At 33.5% G+C, this 15009-nt stretch overlaps 1 protein-coding gene across 17 annotated transcripts in view; it reads left to right on the forward strand.

Moving 5' to 3' along the window:
* Positions 1-15009, forward strand: part of LOC136845355 (early endosome antigen 1) — a 190661-nt gene that overhangs the window by 127171 nt on the left and 48481 nt on the right. For 14 of the 17 annotated variants that reach the window (XM_067115625.1, XM_067115616.1, XM_067115610.1 and 11 more), the window contains 7 exons: positions 854-1012; positions 3473-3570; positions 6911-6937; positions 8270-8413; positions 9640-9810; positions 10369-10496; positions 12202-12433. In XM_067115625.1, the coding sequence (XP_066971726.1) occupies positions 854-1012; positions 3473-3570; positions 6911-6937; positions 8270-8413; positions 9640-9810; positions 10369-10496; positions 12202-12433 (959 nt within the window). The remainder of the gene's footprint in view (positions 1-853; positions 1013-3472; positions 3571-6910; positions 6938-8269; positions 8414-9639; positions 9811-10368; positions 10497-12201; positions 12434-15009) is intronic. The other 3 variants (XM_067115617.1, XM_067115613.1, XM_067115619.1) reach the window with 1 other exon arrangement.

Below are 15009 nucleotides of genomic sequence, written 5' to 3' on the forward strand. Positions count from 1 at the left end.
TACATATTTATCCCGCCCGAGGCAAAATCCCAAAAATAGACTAATCCACTGAATAGCTAGCAGTTTTGAGTTCATCTCGACGACGTCCAATATTGAAAATTGAAAAGTAAAAAACTGTCGCAGTGAAAGAGAGAGAGAGAGAGAGAGAGAGAGAGAGAGAGAGAGAGAGAGAGAGAGAGAGAGAGAGAGAACGCCGTGAGCTTCAATCTAAATATGGAAGCAATTTGGAAGCATGTGTTTGACTGGGGAAATATGGAACGCGGGAAGTCAGACAAGAATAGAACTGGAAAAGCATCTGGGAGCTCTTTTGGAATTATTTGTGGGATTTTGAATTATGGTTGATATAAACGTAGGCGAAAGGCTGGGAAACCTTTTCAATTGGTTTATCTTCTTATGAAGGTTGAGTTGATAAGATGATGAGGATGGTGACCCGTTTAGGGCTTGTGCGTGTGCGTGTGTGTTTGTGTGTGTGTGTGTGTGTGAGAGAGAGAGAGAGAGAGAGAGAGAGAGAGAGAGAGAGAGAGAGAGAGAAGTAAATGATATAGTTTCAAGAGGAAAACAAGATGAAACTTGAACTGTTTAACAGCCATAATCACCTTGAGAGAGAGAGAGAGAGAGAGAGAGAGAGAGGAAAGTAAACGGTATAATGCCTAAATAATGTCGTCTTTGTATCATAAGCCATTATAAGTCAAAACCACCTTGATGAGAGAGAGAGAGAAAGTACATAATATAGTTTCAAAAGGAAAACAAGATGAAACATGAACAGTTTATTAGCCATAATCACCTTTTGAGAGAGAGAGAGAGAGAGAATGTTAAAAACTCCTGACGAACCCTGTCTCGTTCCCCCTCCCGCAGACGGAGCAGAAGAAGCGAGAACGTCTCGAGAAAGAGAAGGAGAAGTCGTCTTCTCTCGTCATGTACAAAGACAGCGCCGAGAGAGCCGAGTCCAACCTCAAGAAACTGAAGAGGGATATGGAATCCTCCAAACAGGATTACGAAGACAAGATCAAGAGTGAGTTTTTTAGTTTTTGTTTTTGTTTTTGTTTGAGTGTAGGCTGGAGTTACGTAGAGAACCGTTCTCTATGTAGGAATGTGAGAATAGGTATTCTCTTGTATAGCCTGTTCTCATGTGTGAATACTTATTCTCTTGAAATTGTGTATACCATGGGATAACAAATTTAAAGTATGCAGTAAATGATATTATAGCCAAGATGAAAGTGAAAATGCCTTAGAGTAAAGGCGAAAGATCTTGTACGCCATTGCTTCACTTTTTTGTGGCTAATTTTTTATAAAGAATAATGGTAAAATATTATATATATATATATATATATATATATATATATATATATATATATATATATATATATACATATATACACTATATGTATGAGTATTATACATATATATATATATATATATATAATATATACAGTATATATACTGTATATATGTATATGTATATATCATATTTTTATGTCCATTATTTATATAACTACAAATATATTGATAATATCCCATTTACTTTCTGTAGATATACAATAAATGTATGCCATTATATATATATATATATATATATATATATATATATATATATATATATATATATACATATATATATACATATATACATATATATATATATATATATATATATATATATATATATATATATATATATATATATATATATATATATATATATATATATAGGCATACAGCAGGGTCCATAAAACACATAAAAAGGGCATAATTTATTCATCAGAGACGTTTCGCACATGTACTATGTGCATCTTCAATCTGCAAATATAACAAATTTCGTTAAAATTTACAAAAACTATTTTAAAAGATAAAATTAAGAGAAAAAATTATTTACAAAAATTAAAAATAATTTGAAACGTATACAGTAAAAAGAAACCAGTACTCAACAAACCATTCAAAGGAGAAGGAGAAGAACGAATGACCAAGAGCTGACCCCACCCTACGAATTCAGTTATGCTAGATAAAGAGGAGAAGCGGAAACTGTTAGAGTTCAAAGACGGAACAAGTCGTTTGATGTATAAGGACTCAAGGGTGGTTAGGTAATCACTATGGCTTGTTCCACCAATAATAGAGAAATGTTTTTTATTTATTTCGATTTTACCTATGGAGGCATGGTTCTTTATATTAGAAAATTCTGGTTTACTCAGTTTCTGACCCGTTCTAAAACTGTATCCCACATGGCTACAATATCTCACCTGCTGTAACCTACGGCAAGATCCAACATAGATACCTTTTAGTGTCTGTGTATACATGTGTGTATTTGTGTCAGTACATTCTCTAGCTTACAGAGGCTGTAAGAAGGAAATATTTCTGATATAAGACATTACGGTATATTTTAAGCATAGCCTAAGAGCTAATGTACATCTTTACCTGTGGCATTTCGTAACCTTATCCATGGAATACTCCAAAACGAGCTAAGATGTTGTGCTTAAAATATGTTATTGGCTTTTTTTTTTTACTTAATCTGGGTATACATATTTCAATAAAAAAAATGAAAGGTACTTTTACTTAGGACTTTTACTTAGTCCTGTGTATGATATATACTTACATATACACAGCTACACGTATCAGATACCATTCCCACGCTTAACTAAGAGGTTAACATATTTAATTCTCCACGTACAAAAGAAAAGGCTGTTTAGCTAACCTTGAAAAATAACAGATAACTTGAGGCACTAAGCAACATTCAGTTTTCCCAGAGACCAAGTATATAATATCATTTGGATCTACATCATATATTTTAAGGGTAAATCAAAGATTCTAAATTTTCTCGACCAAAAGTTTAAATTAGGCTTCAAGAAAACTGGGGTTAGGAATAAAAAATTTGACATTACTCTTCATGCTTGGAAAGTGAGTGATTCAGCCTTTTAGTTCGAGTATAGGAGGCCCAGTTAAATCTATTTTGAATAGTACACATTTGAGAATAGTCTGCCATTAATGATAGTAAGAGGTACATGGAAGAATTTCGTTTATGGCAAGACTAGAACCATTTTTTTGATGGGTTCACAAATTCAACTGATGACATTTCTATCATTTTGTCTTTCCTTACTGTATCGAAGTTATTTTCTCTCTCTCTCTCTCTCTCTCTCTCTCTCTCTCTCAGACGCACCATTTTATCAAAGAATTCACAAATTCAGCTGAAGAAATATCTGTCATTCAATGTCTCCTTATTTTATTGAAATTGTATTCTCTCTCTCTCTCTCTCTCTCTCTCTCTCTCTCTCTCAGTTGTTTTCAACTGAAGGAGGACAATTACAGTATCAAATAAGTTTTATTGTAATCATTTCCTAAAATACAAAGTCATTAATGACTTTAAGCTAAATACCTATTTGGAGGCTCACATAGGCCTAGGTCTGGATCGATTGTAATTCTCTCTCTCTCTCTCTCTCTCTCTCTCTCTCTCTCTGAGACGCCCTTTTGCTTTCTCGTTGCAGCCCTCGAGAAGAAGAACGCGGTGGACAAGCAGGAACTGGCTGACCTGCAGAATAAGTATGAGCTACTGGAGGAAGAATTTGTGGTCCAGAAGGCTCAGGTAAGCACTAAAGACTTACTAACTGTCCTATCTCTTATTTATAGTTTTACCTTTGCTTGGTTTAGGTATATATATATATATATATATATATATATATATATATATATATATATATATATATATATATATATATATATATATATATATTATATATATATAAATATCTATATTTAAATATATATAAATATATAATATTTACAATATACATATTTATACACACACACACATATATATATATATATATATATATATATATATATATATATATATATATATATATACATACATATACACATATATATGTAAGGAAAGATCTATGCTGATATGCCTCATGTGTTGGCTTAAATACACTCAGATATTCTTACGAATAATGTGTATTTTTTATAGACAGACAGACAGACAGACAGATTGATAGATAGATAGTTAGAGGGATAGATATAAAAAGAGAATATTGATGTAGGAGACATAATTTGATTAATATTCTTTCTAGTGAAATTGACAATGACTGAAAAAATTTATATATATATATATATATATATATATATATATATATATATATATATATATATATATATATGTATATATATATATGTTTATATATTTATATTATATATATAAATTAGAATTATTTATTATAAACATTTAAATTATCTAAAATGATTTGAGAGACACATTAGGTATTACAGTGTTTTTTGATAGATATTCATATGAATGATATGGAATCCATATTTATTAAAAGATTTTTCTTTAAAATCTAATCTTCAGTCAAGTGTTCTAAATATATCAAGACTTGTGACTTTCCTTATCACAGAAATATATCACTCCCCTGATCTTCTAGTCACTAATTTGATCAAGATTATATTTATGATCTTTTCATTCAGAATAAAACTGCTTATTTAACCAGCTTCTGACGTCTCAACTGTATAAACTAATTTAAGCTTAAGCTAATTTCTTAACTTTCTGCAGCTTTATCTAACATTTTCGGAACAATATCATGTGTGTGTGGATCCATGCATTTAAGATTAAGCTGATTACAGCATTAGTTACTGACATAACTAAGTTTGTCAATTTTCAGTGAATGACAAGTGTTAATGATTTTCCAGCGAGGGAAAAGTGTGCATGACTTTCCAATGAATGAAAGGTATGCATGACTTTCCAGTCAGTGAAAAGAGTGCATGACTTTCCAGTGAATGAAAAGTGTGCGTGACTTTCTAGTGAGTGAAAAGTAAGCATGACTTCCCAATGAATGGAAGGTGTACATGACTTTCCAGTGATTGAAAGGTGTGTATAAGTTTCCAGTGAATAAAAAAAGTGTGCTAGGCTTCCCAGTAAATGAAAATTATGCATGACTAACCCGTGAATAGCAAGTGTTCATGACCTTCCAATGACCAAAAAGGGTGAATGAATTTCCCATGAATGGAGTGCCTATACTTTACATTACAGTGAATGAAAAGTATGCGTGACTTTCCAATAAATGAAAAGTGTTCATGACTTGCCAGTGAATGAAGAGTGTGCATGACTTGCCAATGAATGACAAGGGTGCATGACTTTCCAATGAATGAAAACGTGTGCATGACTTTTCAATGAATGAAAAGCGTACATGACCCTCCAATAAGCAAAAAGGGTGAATGAATTTCCCATGAATGGCGTGTCTATACTTTACAGTGAATGAAAAGTGTGCATGACTTTCCAATGAATGAAAAGTGTGCATGACCTTCCAATGAATGAAAAGTGTGACTTTCCAATGAATGAAAAGTGTGCATGACTTTCCAATGAATGAAAAGCGTACATGACCCTCCAATAAGCAAAAAGGGTGAATGAATTTCCCATGAATGGAGTGTCTATACTTTACAGTGAATGAAAAGTGCGCATGACTTTCCAGTGAATGAAATGTGTGCATGACCTTCCAATGAATGAAAAGGGTGCATGACTTTCCAATCAATGAAAAGTGTGCATGACCTTCCAATGAGTGAAAAGTGTGCATGACTTTCCAGTGAATGAAAAGTGTGCATGACCTTCCAATGAATGAAAAGTGTGCATGACTTCCCAATCAATGAAAAGTGTGCATGGCTTTCCAATGAATGAAAAGTGCATGACTTTCCAATGAATGGAGAGTGTGCATGAGTTTCCAGTGAACGAAAAGTGTGCATGACTTGCCATGAATGAAAAGTGTGCATAACTTTCCAATGAATGAAAAGTGTGCATGACTTTCCAATGAATGAGAAGTGTGCATGACTTTCCAATGAATGAAAAGCGCATGACTTTCTAATGAATGAAAAGTGTGCATGACCTTCCAATGAGTGAAAAGTGTGCATGACTTTCCAATGAATGAAAAGTGTGCATGACCTTCCAGTGAATGAAAAGTGTGCATGATTTTCCAATGAATGAAAAGTGTGCATGACCTTCCAATGAATGAAAAGTGTGCATGACTTCCCAATGAATGAAAAATGTGCATGACTTTCCAATGAATGAAAAGTGCATGACTTTCCAATGAATGAAAAGTGTGCATGACCTTCCAATGAGTGAAAAGTGTGCATGACTTTCCAATGAATGAAAAGTGTGCATGACCTTCCAGTGAATGAAAAGTGTGCATGACTTTCCAATGAATGAAAAGTGTGCATGACCTTCCAATGAATGAAAAGCGTGCATGACTTCCCAATGAATGAAAAGTGTGCATGGCTTTCCAATGAATATAAAGTGTGCATGACTTTCCAGTGAACGAAAAGTGTGCATGACTTGCCAGTGAATGAAAAGTGTGCATGACTTTCCAATGAGTGAAAAGTTTGCATAACTTTCCAATGAATGAGAAGTGTGCATGACTTTCCAATGAATGAAAAGTGCATGACTTTCCAATGAATGAAAAGTGTGCATGACTTGCCAGTGAATGAAAAATGAGCATGACTTTCCAATAAATGAAAAGTGTACTGACTTTCCAATGAATGAAAAGAGTGCTGACTTTCCAATGAATCGAAAGTTTACTTGACTTTCCAGCGGATGAAGTGTGTATTACTAATGAACGACAAGTTTACATGACTTCCCAGCGACTGAAAAGTGTGAGACTTTCCAGTAAATGAAAATTGTTCATTACTGAATATGTATGATTGCATTTCAATTACAAACTGATTTCCTCCACACTGACATCTATGCATATCTGATTTCAAATCAAGTCTATGCATCATAAAAAAAACTATTTCAGTGACTACTTTTATCTTTTATTTTGCATTGTACATTGCTCAGTTTTATAGTAGACTTAACTGAAAGTCCTGACAGGTGGAATAAAACCTTATTCAGAGCTGATATATAAGACATTTTGCTTTCTTTCTTTCTCTCTTCCTTTTAGTACACTACTGCCCTGGAGAACAAGGAGGTAATTAGTTATTATAGAATTTTTAATTTGTTCTTCAGCTAACAGAGCATTATTTGAGTATTCCATGTTTATTTTTTAGTTGTTCACGTTTTAATTTTTTTTTACACAATTCTTATTGAATCTTGTGTTTAGAAATAACATTCTTCAGCTAACAAAGCATTACTTGAGTACTCCATGTTTTTATTTAATTTTTTGCGTTTATTTAAAAAAAATCCTGGTTAAGTTTTATTTGTAGATTTTATTTGGAAAAAGCCCAGTTCTTATCTCAAGTTGTGTGTCTCTGTAAAAACATTTTATAAAATTCAAATATAGATTTTTTTGTGTCATTTTGGGTTTTATTTTAATAGAATTCCAATAATTCTTCTTTATTCATTTTTATGGCTTATAGAATTCATAAACCACTTTGCAGTAAGTTGAATATTTTATATATTTATTTTTTGCGTTGTCTCTTGGTTCAAAAAATTATTTTCATTGGGCACTTTTATCAATTATAGATTCTTTGAATCTGCGATTCTTTGTTTATTTTCCTTGTTTCTTATTCTTTGTTTTTTAGATATTTTTGTTTTAAGTTCTTGGTTGGTAAGGATCCATGCAAGAATTTTATGTGATTTTTTAAAATGTTTTAAATATTTTTTGCAGTTATTTTTTGTATATATTTATATTTTTTAGTATTTGTTACATTTTCTGTTGACTACTGCATATGTCAAACGATGATGCAGGCTAATGTATATATGAATACGTATGTGTATATATATATATATATATATATATATATATATATATATATATATATATATATATATATATATATATATATATATATATACTGTTTATGTAATCAGATCCATTTTGGTTAGTGATAGTTAAATTTAAAGATAATTTTGTTTTGTTTTTTCATTTATTGTGATTTGTGTTCGCATGGAATTTTGAATTTCTATTTTTCACAATAACGAAAAACCATCCCCAAACATTTGAAACGATAAACTATCCAGAAATAGTTTTAAAGCAAAAGCCTTTTAATTATTGTTCTTGCTTTCACCATTATTTTTTTTTAATTAATGAAGCTTATCCTTTTGTTTATAGGTAATTTTTGCTTTCATGCAAGCAGTTATTTCACTTCTGTTCTGGCAGTAAATTAGTCACGCCTTTAACAAAACACTTCAAAGCAATTAGTTTTATTTTGCAATTTTACAACTGCTTTTATAAAGCCTAACAGTCAATGATAGTCTTGAAGAAAAAAAATATATTAAAAATGATTATTATGATTTGATCTTGCCTTCATGTAAGTCCTTCCTCTTCTTTCCCTCTCTACCCTCTTTCGTGTTCCCGTAGTTGTCGACGGTCAGGGAGAACAACCAGCAGGATTTCGCGGCTTTGAAGAAGGACCACGACACGATTGAGATCGAACTCAGGACTCTCCGTGAAACGTATAACCTGAGGCAGGACACCTGGATCAAGGAGAAATTGGACATGCAGGTAAAGGGGTGTTTTAGCCTGGGCCTAATTATAGAGTATTTGGGCCTTCCTGAGTCTCCTCTTAAATTTCATTGTGGTAGATTAGCATCATGTTGACCTTGGGGGCCCCATTGTGACCCCTAACCACTTGCATCAACTCTTTATGATCTGTTGCAACCATTTTGACCATAGCCTTTTGCACCAAACCACTGTGGTGTGTTGCAATTCTAAGCTTAGCAATCCTTCTCTTCCTTATGATCTCTGGAATAGACCAGAATGCTGATACCCTAGTGGGTTTCAGCATGAAAACAGGTCATTTTCACAAGGTTTCTGAGAAGCTAGGTGAATTCCCTCTCAATTCTCAGTAAACCCTGAGGTGATATTATGAAAGAAAAGGTCACTTTTACAAGGTTTCTGAGAAGCCAGGTCCCTGCCCCTCTCAAACCTCAATAGACCCAGAGGTCATTTTATGAGAAAATGTCATTTGTACAGTTTTCTGAGAAGCTAGGTCATTTCCCTCCCAAATCTCAATAAACCCTTAGGTGATATTATGAAAGAAAAGATAATTTTTACGATGTTTCTGCGAAGCCAGGTCACTGCCCCTCCCAAATCTCAGTAGACCCAGAGGTCATTGCATGTGAGAAAAGGTCATTTTCACAAAGTTTCTTAGGAGCTAGGTCATTTCCCTCTCAAATCTCAATAAACCTTAGGTGATATTATGAAAGAATAAGTCATTTTCACAAGGTTTCTGAGAAGCCGGGTCACTGCCCCCACAAATCTCAATAAACTCTGAGGTAATTTTATGAAAGATAGGTCATTTTCACAAGGGTTCTGAGAAGCCAGGTCATTTCCCTCCCAAATCTCAATAATCTCTGAGGTCATTTTATGAAAGAATGGGTCATTTTCACAAGGTTTCTGAGAAGCTAGGTCATTATCCTCCCAAATCTCAATAAACATTAGGTGACATTATGAAAGAATAGGTCATTTTCATAAGGTTTCTGAGAAGTCAGGTCACTGCCCGTCCCAAGTCTCAATAAACTCTGAGGTCATTTTATGAGAGAATAGGGCATTTTCGCAAGGTTTCTGAGTAACTAGGTCACTTCCCTCCCAAATCTCAAACTCTGAGGTCATTTTATGAAAGAATATGTCACCTTATGAAAGAAAATGTCCCTTAATGAAAGAAAAGGTCAATTTGACAAGGTTTCTGAGAAGCCAGGTCATTCCCCTCCCAATCTCCACCCGTTCAGGAGCAACTCAAGAGTCTGGAGGACCGTTTCAACAAGGTGTCCCTCGACCCAGCTTCCTACTCGGAGAAGAAACGTCTGATGGACATCATCGACGACAAGAACCAGCAGATCGAGAGATACAGGAGGGACGAGGAAGCCATCAAGGACCAGGTTTCCTACTACAGGAGAGAGGTGGGTTGGAAGAAGAATAGTTTTTGTTTTTTTGTTTACAAGGGGAGGGTGGAGGCGCGGAATTTCTGTTGCATTGTTAGGAAGGGGAGAAGGGGGCGGAGAGAGAGAGAGAGAGAGAGAGAGAGAGAGAGAGAGAGAGAGAGAGAGCTGGGAATTCATGAGAGAGATTATGTTAGTAAATGGCATTTCTTACCATATGTTAGCATTGAGAGAGAGAGAGATTTGAGTCCTATCACCAAATGCATGTGAATAAGAAAAGATAGTTTGGATGATATATTATCTTCATATGTCATTCACGACAAATATTATTAGAAAATATATCATCATCATATGACAGTAACGAGAGAGAGAGAGAGAGCGAGCGATTCGATCCTATCACCAAATATAAGTGAATAAGGAGGGAGAGTTTGATAGTTATATTATCTTCAAATATTCATGAGAAATATTATTAGTAAGTGGCATATCATCATTAAATGTCAGCAGAGAGAGAGACCCCACCCACCTTCAGACTCTTTCAACAGAAAATCTCATTAAGACTTCCCAACTATCCTTTTGCAGAGCGAGGAGCTGCGTAGGAAAGTCGAGGACTTCGAAAAACTGCAGGAGCTCTCTGAGAGAAAGGAGTCCTCGCGTCCTACGAAGGACACCTCTAGCTACGACACGACCATCCGGGAGTTGAGGAGCAAGTGAGTAGGATCTGTAGCATGTAGAGGTAGATAGGTAAACAGGTTGATAGGTAGACACAATAACAGACAGAATTCACTGAGCTTCTGGTGCCTGTAAATTGTTTTTGTTCAGTCAAACCATCCCAGTGAGAATATAAGTTTGTCTTTTAAGCTATTAGCAATTTGAGCGCAAGTTAGTATGATCTACTGCATAGGTAAACAGGTAGATAGGTAGTACATAATAACAGACAGAATTCACTGAACTTTTGGTGCCTGTAAATTGTTTTTGTTAGGTCAAACCATCCCAGTGAGAATATTAGTTTGTCCTTTATGTTATCAGCGGTTCTGAGAGCAAGTGAGTAGGATCTGCGGCATGTAGAGGTAGACAGGTAGAAAGGTGGATGAATAGTTAGACTCTGTAACAAGCAGAATTGACTGAACTTTTGATTCCTATAAATTATTTATAGTTTTTCACTTAATAACAATGTAAATATTCATTTGTCCTCTTTGTTATTATTATTATTATTATTATTATTATTATTATTATTATTATTATTATTATTATTATTATTATTATTATTATTATTATTATTATTATTATTGTTCAGAAGATGAACCCTATTGATATGGAACAAGCCCACCAAAGGTGCCACTGACTTGAAATTCAAGCTTCTAAAGAATATTATGGTGTTCATTCAAAAGAAGTAACAGAAGGTAATGGGAAATACAGAAAGAGGAGATCAGCTATTAGAAAAATAGATAAATTAACAAATTAATAAATAAATAATAATGTAAGTAAAATATTAGAATACTAATTCTGATAATGATAGCAGTCATTGATAATACTGGTGCACATTTTAAATTCCTCTTTTGTTATTCTTTTCTAATAACTTAATCTCTTCTTTCTGTATATCATATAGTGTTCTGTAACTTCTCTCAAATGAACATTGTAATATTCTTCGGAAGTTTGAACTTCAAGTCATGGCCCTTGTGGTGGTCTTGTTCCATATAAATAGGGGTTTAGGTTCTTAATAATAATAATAATAATAATAATAATAATAATAATAATAATAATAATAATAATAATAATAAAAGCTTATTTGGTATTTATTTCATCCATGATGACCAGTTCAACTAGAAGTTGAATCACATCAGCGAGGCTTTGTTTTGTTGACCTGAGATTATGACAGACAATAATAATAATAATAATAATAATAATAATAATAATAATAATAATTAATAATAATAATTAGTAAGATTACATCAGAGAACAGACTGTTGGAATAATAATAATAATTATGATAATAGTAATAAATAATAATAATAATAATAATAATAATTTAATAATAATAATAATAATAATAATGATAATAATAATAAATAATAATAATAATAATAATAATAATAATAATAATAAAAAACTTATTTATAATTAGTATTTACAAGTAATAATAATAATGATAATAATTTTAATAAGAAGCTGAATTATCAGTATGACTAATTAATAATAATAATGACCTGAATTATGATAATAAAAGAAAGCAGACTCTTGATAACCAGTGAAATATTTTAGAATTATCAGTGAGGCTTTGCTTGGTTGACCTGAGATTATGACAGAAAGCAGACTCTTGATAACCAGTGAAATAGAGCAATTTCTCATTCTCTCTCTCTCTCTCTCTCTCTCTCTCTCTCTCTCTCTCTCTCTCTCTCTCTCTCTCTCTCTCAGGCTGAGCTCCGTGGAGAAGACCAACAAGACGGAGCTGACGAAGCTGAAGATGAAATACGACTCCAAAATGAAAGCCATGACGGAGGAGGTGTCCACGCTGACCCAGCACATGACGAAGTACAGACGGGAGAGAGACACCTACAAGGAGATGCTGGACGGCGCCCAGAGGAGCCTGGCCGAGATGAAGGGCAACACCAACTTCAGGACGTCGAGGGCGGATGCTGCCTCCGAGGTAATGGAGTCGTTGGGTCGTTTATGTTTGGCAGGTTGGCCGTTGTCGTTCTGCACGTCTGGGATTTTTTGTACTTCACATAGTGAATTGTTACTCTATTTCTCTTTTTTTTTTTTTTAAGTTTGTGGTCGTTCTGTCGTGCAGTGGTCGTTTTGGTTTAGATTATCTGTTTCAGTTGTCGTTTTTCATACCTGGATTTTCTTATATTATAAATACCTAAGACCAGAATGTTGACTAGTAAATTGTTGTTCTGTTCATTTTTTGTACATTTGTGGTCGTTCTGTCGTGCAGTGGTCGTTTTGGTTTAGATTATCTGTTTCAGTTGTCGTTTTTCATACCTGGATTTTCTTATATTATAAATACCTCCGACCAGAATGTTGACCAGTGAATTATTAATCTTTTCTCTTTTTTTGTACATTTGTGGTCGTTCTGTCGTGCAATGGTCGTTTTGATTTAAATTATCAGTTTCAGTTGTCGTTTTGTGTACCTGGAATTTACGATGTTATAAATACTTAGAACCAGAGTATTGATTGGTCAATTATTATTCTTTTCTCTTTTGTAAATTTGTGGTCGTTTTGTGGTTCAGATTTTGTTAGTCAGCTGTCGTTTCGCAGACCTGGAATTTCTTGTATTGTAAATCTTAAGACCAGAATATTACTTTGTGAACTATTACTGTAATTTTTTGTAAATTTGTGGTTGTCCTTTTTCATACCTGGGACTTATTGAGTTATAAATGCTTAGGACCAGAAAATTACTTAGTTTATAATTATTGTTTGTAAATTTTTGGTCGTTCTGTCGTTCAGATTTTCTGTATCAGTTGTCGTTTAAGGTACCAGAAATTTCGTACATTATAAATGCCTAGGACTAGATTGTTGATTGGTGAATTATCCTTTTATTTATTTTTTGTAAATTTGTGGTCGTCCTGTCGTTTTGATTCAGATTTTCTGTGCCAGTTTTCGTTCTGCCTACCTGGAATTTCTTGTACTTTAAACACCTAGAACAAGAATACTGTCCAGTGAATTATTACTTAACTTTTTTAAATCGTATTGTAATTGTAAGGCAACTCTTAAGTGTACGTGATTATTTATACACTTGGGAGATCTCACATTGCCATCTGTTATAGCCTTAGTTAATGTTAATTTAATGTTAATTTAAAATGCCTATAATATAGATATATATATATATATATATATATATATATATATATATATATATATATATATATATAATATAATAATATATATAATATATAATATAATATAATATATATATATATATATATATACAGTACATATATATTATATATACATTATATATTTATTATTATATATATATATATATATATATATATATATATATATATATATATATATATATATATATATATATATATATATATATATATATATATATACAGTATATATATGGTGTGTGTATGAGTGTTTGCATGCAAATAAATAATAATTACGAAAGAATGACTTACCAAACAATGAAACAACGACTATCTCACATCCCCAAAAGTGGGGTAAAAAAAAAAAGTGTTCCACTTTTGCATACGTGATGCCTTTGGGGAATCTCCTTCCACTCCCCCTTCTTCCCCTACCCTCCTCTACCCCTCCCCATAAAAACTAAAAACAACTGAAAAAACACCGTCTGTTCGGCACTTGCCCACAAGTTTCAGAGCCAGCCAGCCACCAGACACCCTTGTCGGTAGGAGCAAAGTGGTGCTGTCTGTCTAGGACATGGCCCTTTGTGGGTTATGAGGAAACTTTATTTATTGTTCTCTCTCTCTCTCTCTCACATAGCCTCGTCCGTCCGTCCTCGCATATGCGAGGTCTCTCTTTTTTTTTCATTAAATTTGCCCCAAAGTATGATACAAAAAAAAAAAAAGCTCCGCTCGCTCTAACTTTGGCTGAAGTTTGTTCCCGCCCGTCCGCCCGCCCGCTGTGTGCAATTCGGGAGGCAAGGAGGGGCGTTTGGTCGAAGGCTGAAGAATGTTAAGGTCTGAGAGACAAGGAGAGAGAGAGAGATAATTGTCCACGTGTGTATGTACGCAAATACTGACAACAAAGAGAGAAAAAAATATATGTCCGTGTTTATATATTTTATATATAAAAAAACACAAACGCAACACACACACACACACACACACAGAGAGAGAGAGAGAGAGAGAGAGTGTGTGTGTGTGTGTGTGTGTGTTTTTCACACGGAAAGAGATTATAATCATACTCCTAAGTTAGAGAGATCGGTTATCACAAGATATAAGAGGGAATATGTTTAAAGAATTCTCCTCTAATTGAGGGAGAGAGAGAGAGAGAGAGAGAGAGAGAGAGAGAGGTTATCCTTAAAGTTACCTCCTATCCGCAAACGCTAATCTTACAAAAGCTTAAATTCTCTAGTTATTGCTCCTTGGTTATCATTCTGTAGGCCAATTACTTATAATTCTGTAAACTATAACTGATAATTCTGTAGGACTATAACTGATCATTCTGAAAGCCTACAACTGATAATTCTGTAGGACTATAACTGAGCATACTGTAGGCCTGTAACTGATCATTCTGTAGGACTATAACTGA

Source organism: Macrobrachium rosenbergii, chromosome 13 (genome assembly GCF_040412425.1).
Source record: "Macrobrachium rosenbergii isolate ZJJX-2024 chromosome 13, ASM4041242v1, whole genome shotgun sequence".
In the NCBI taxonomy this organism is placed as follows: domain Eukaryota; kingdom Metazoa; phylum Arthropoda; class Malacostraca; order Decapoda; family Palaemonidae; genus Macrobrachium; species Macrobrachium rosenbergii.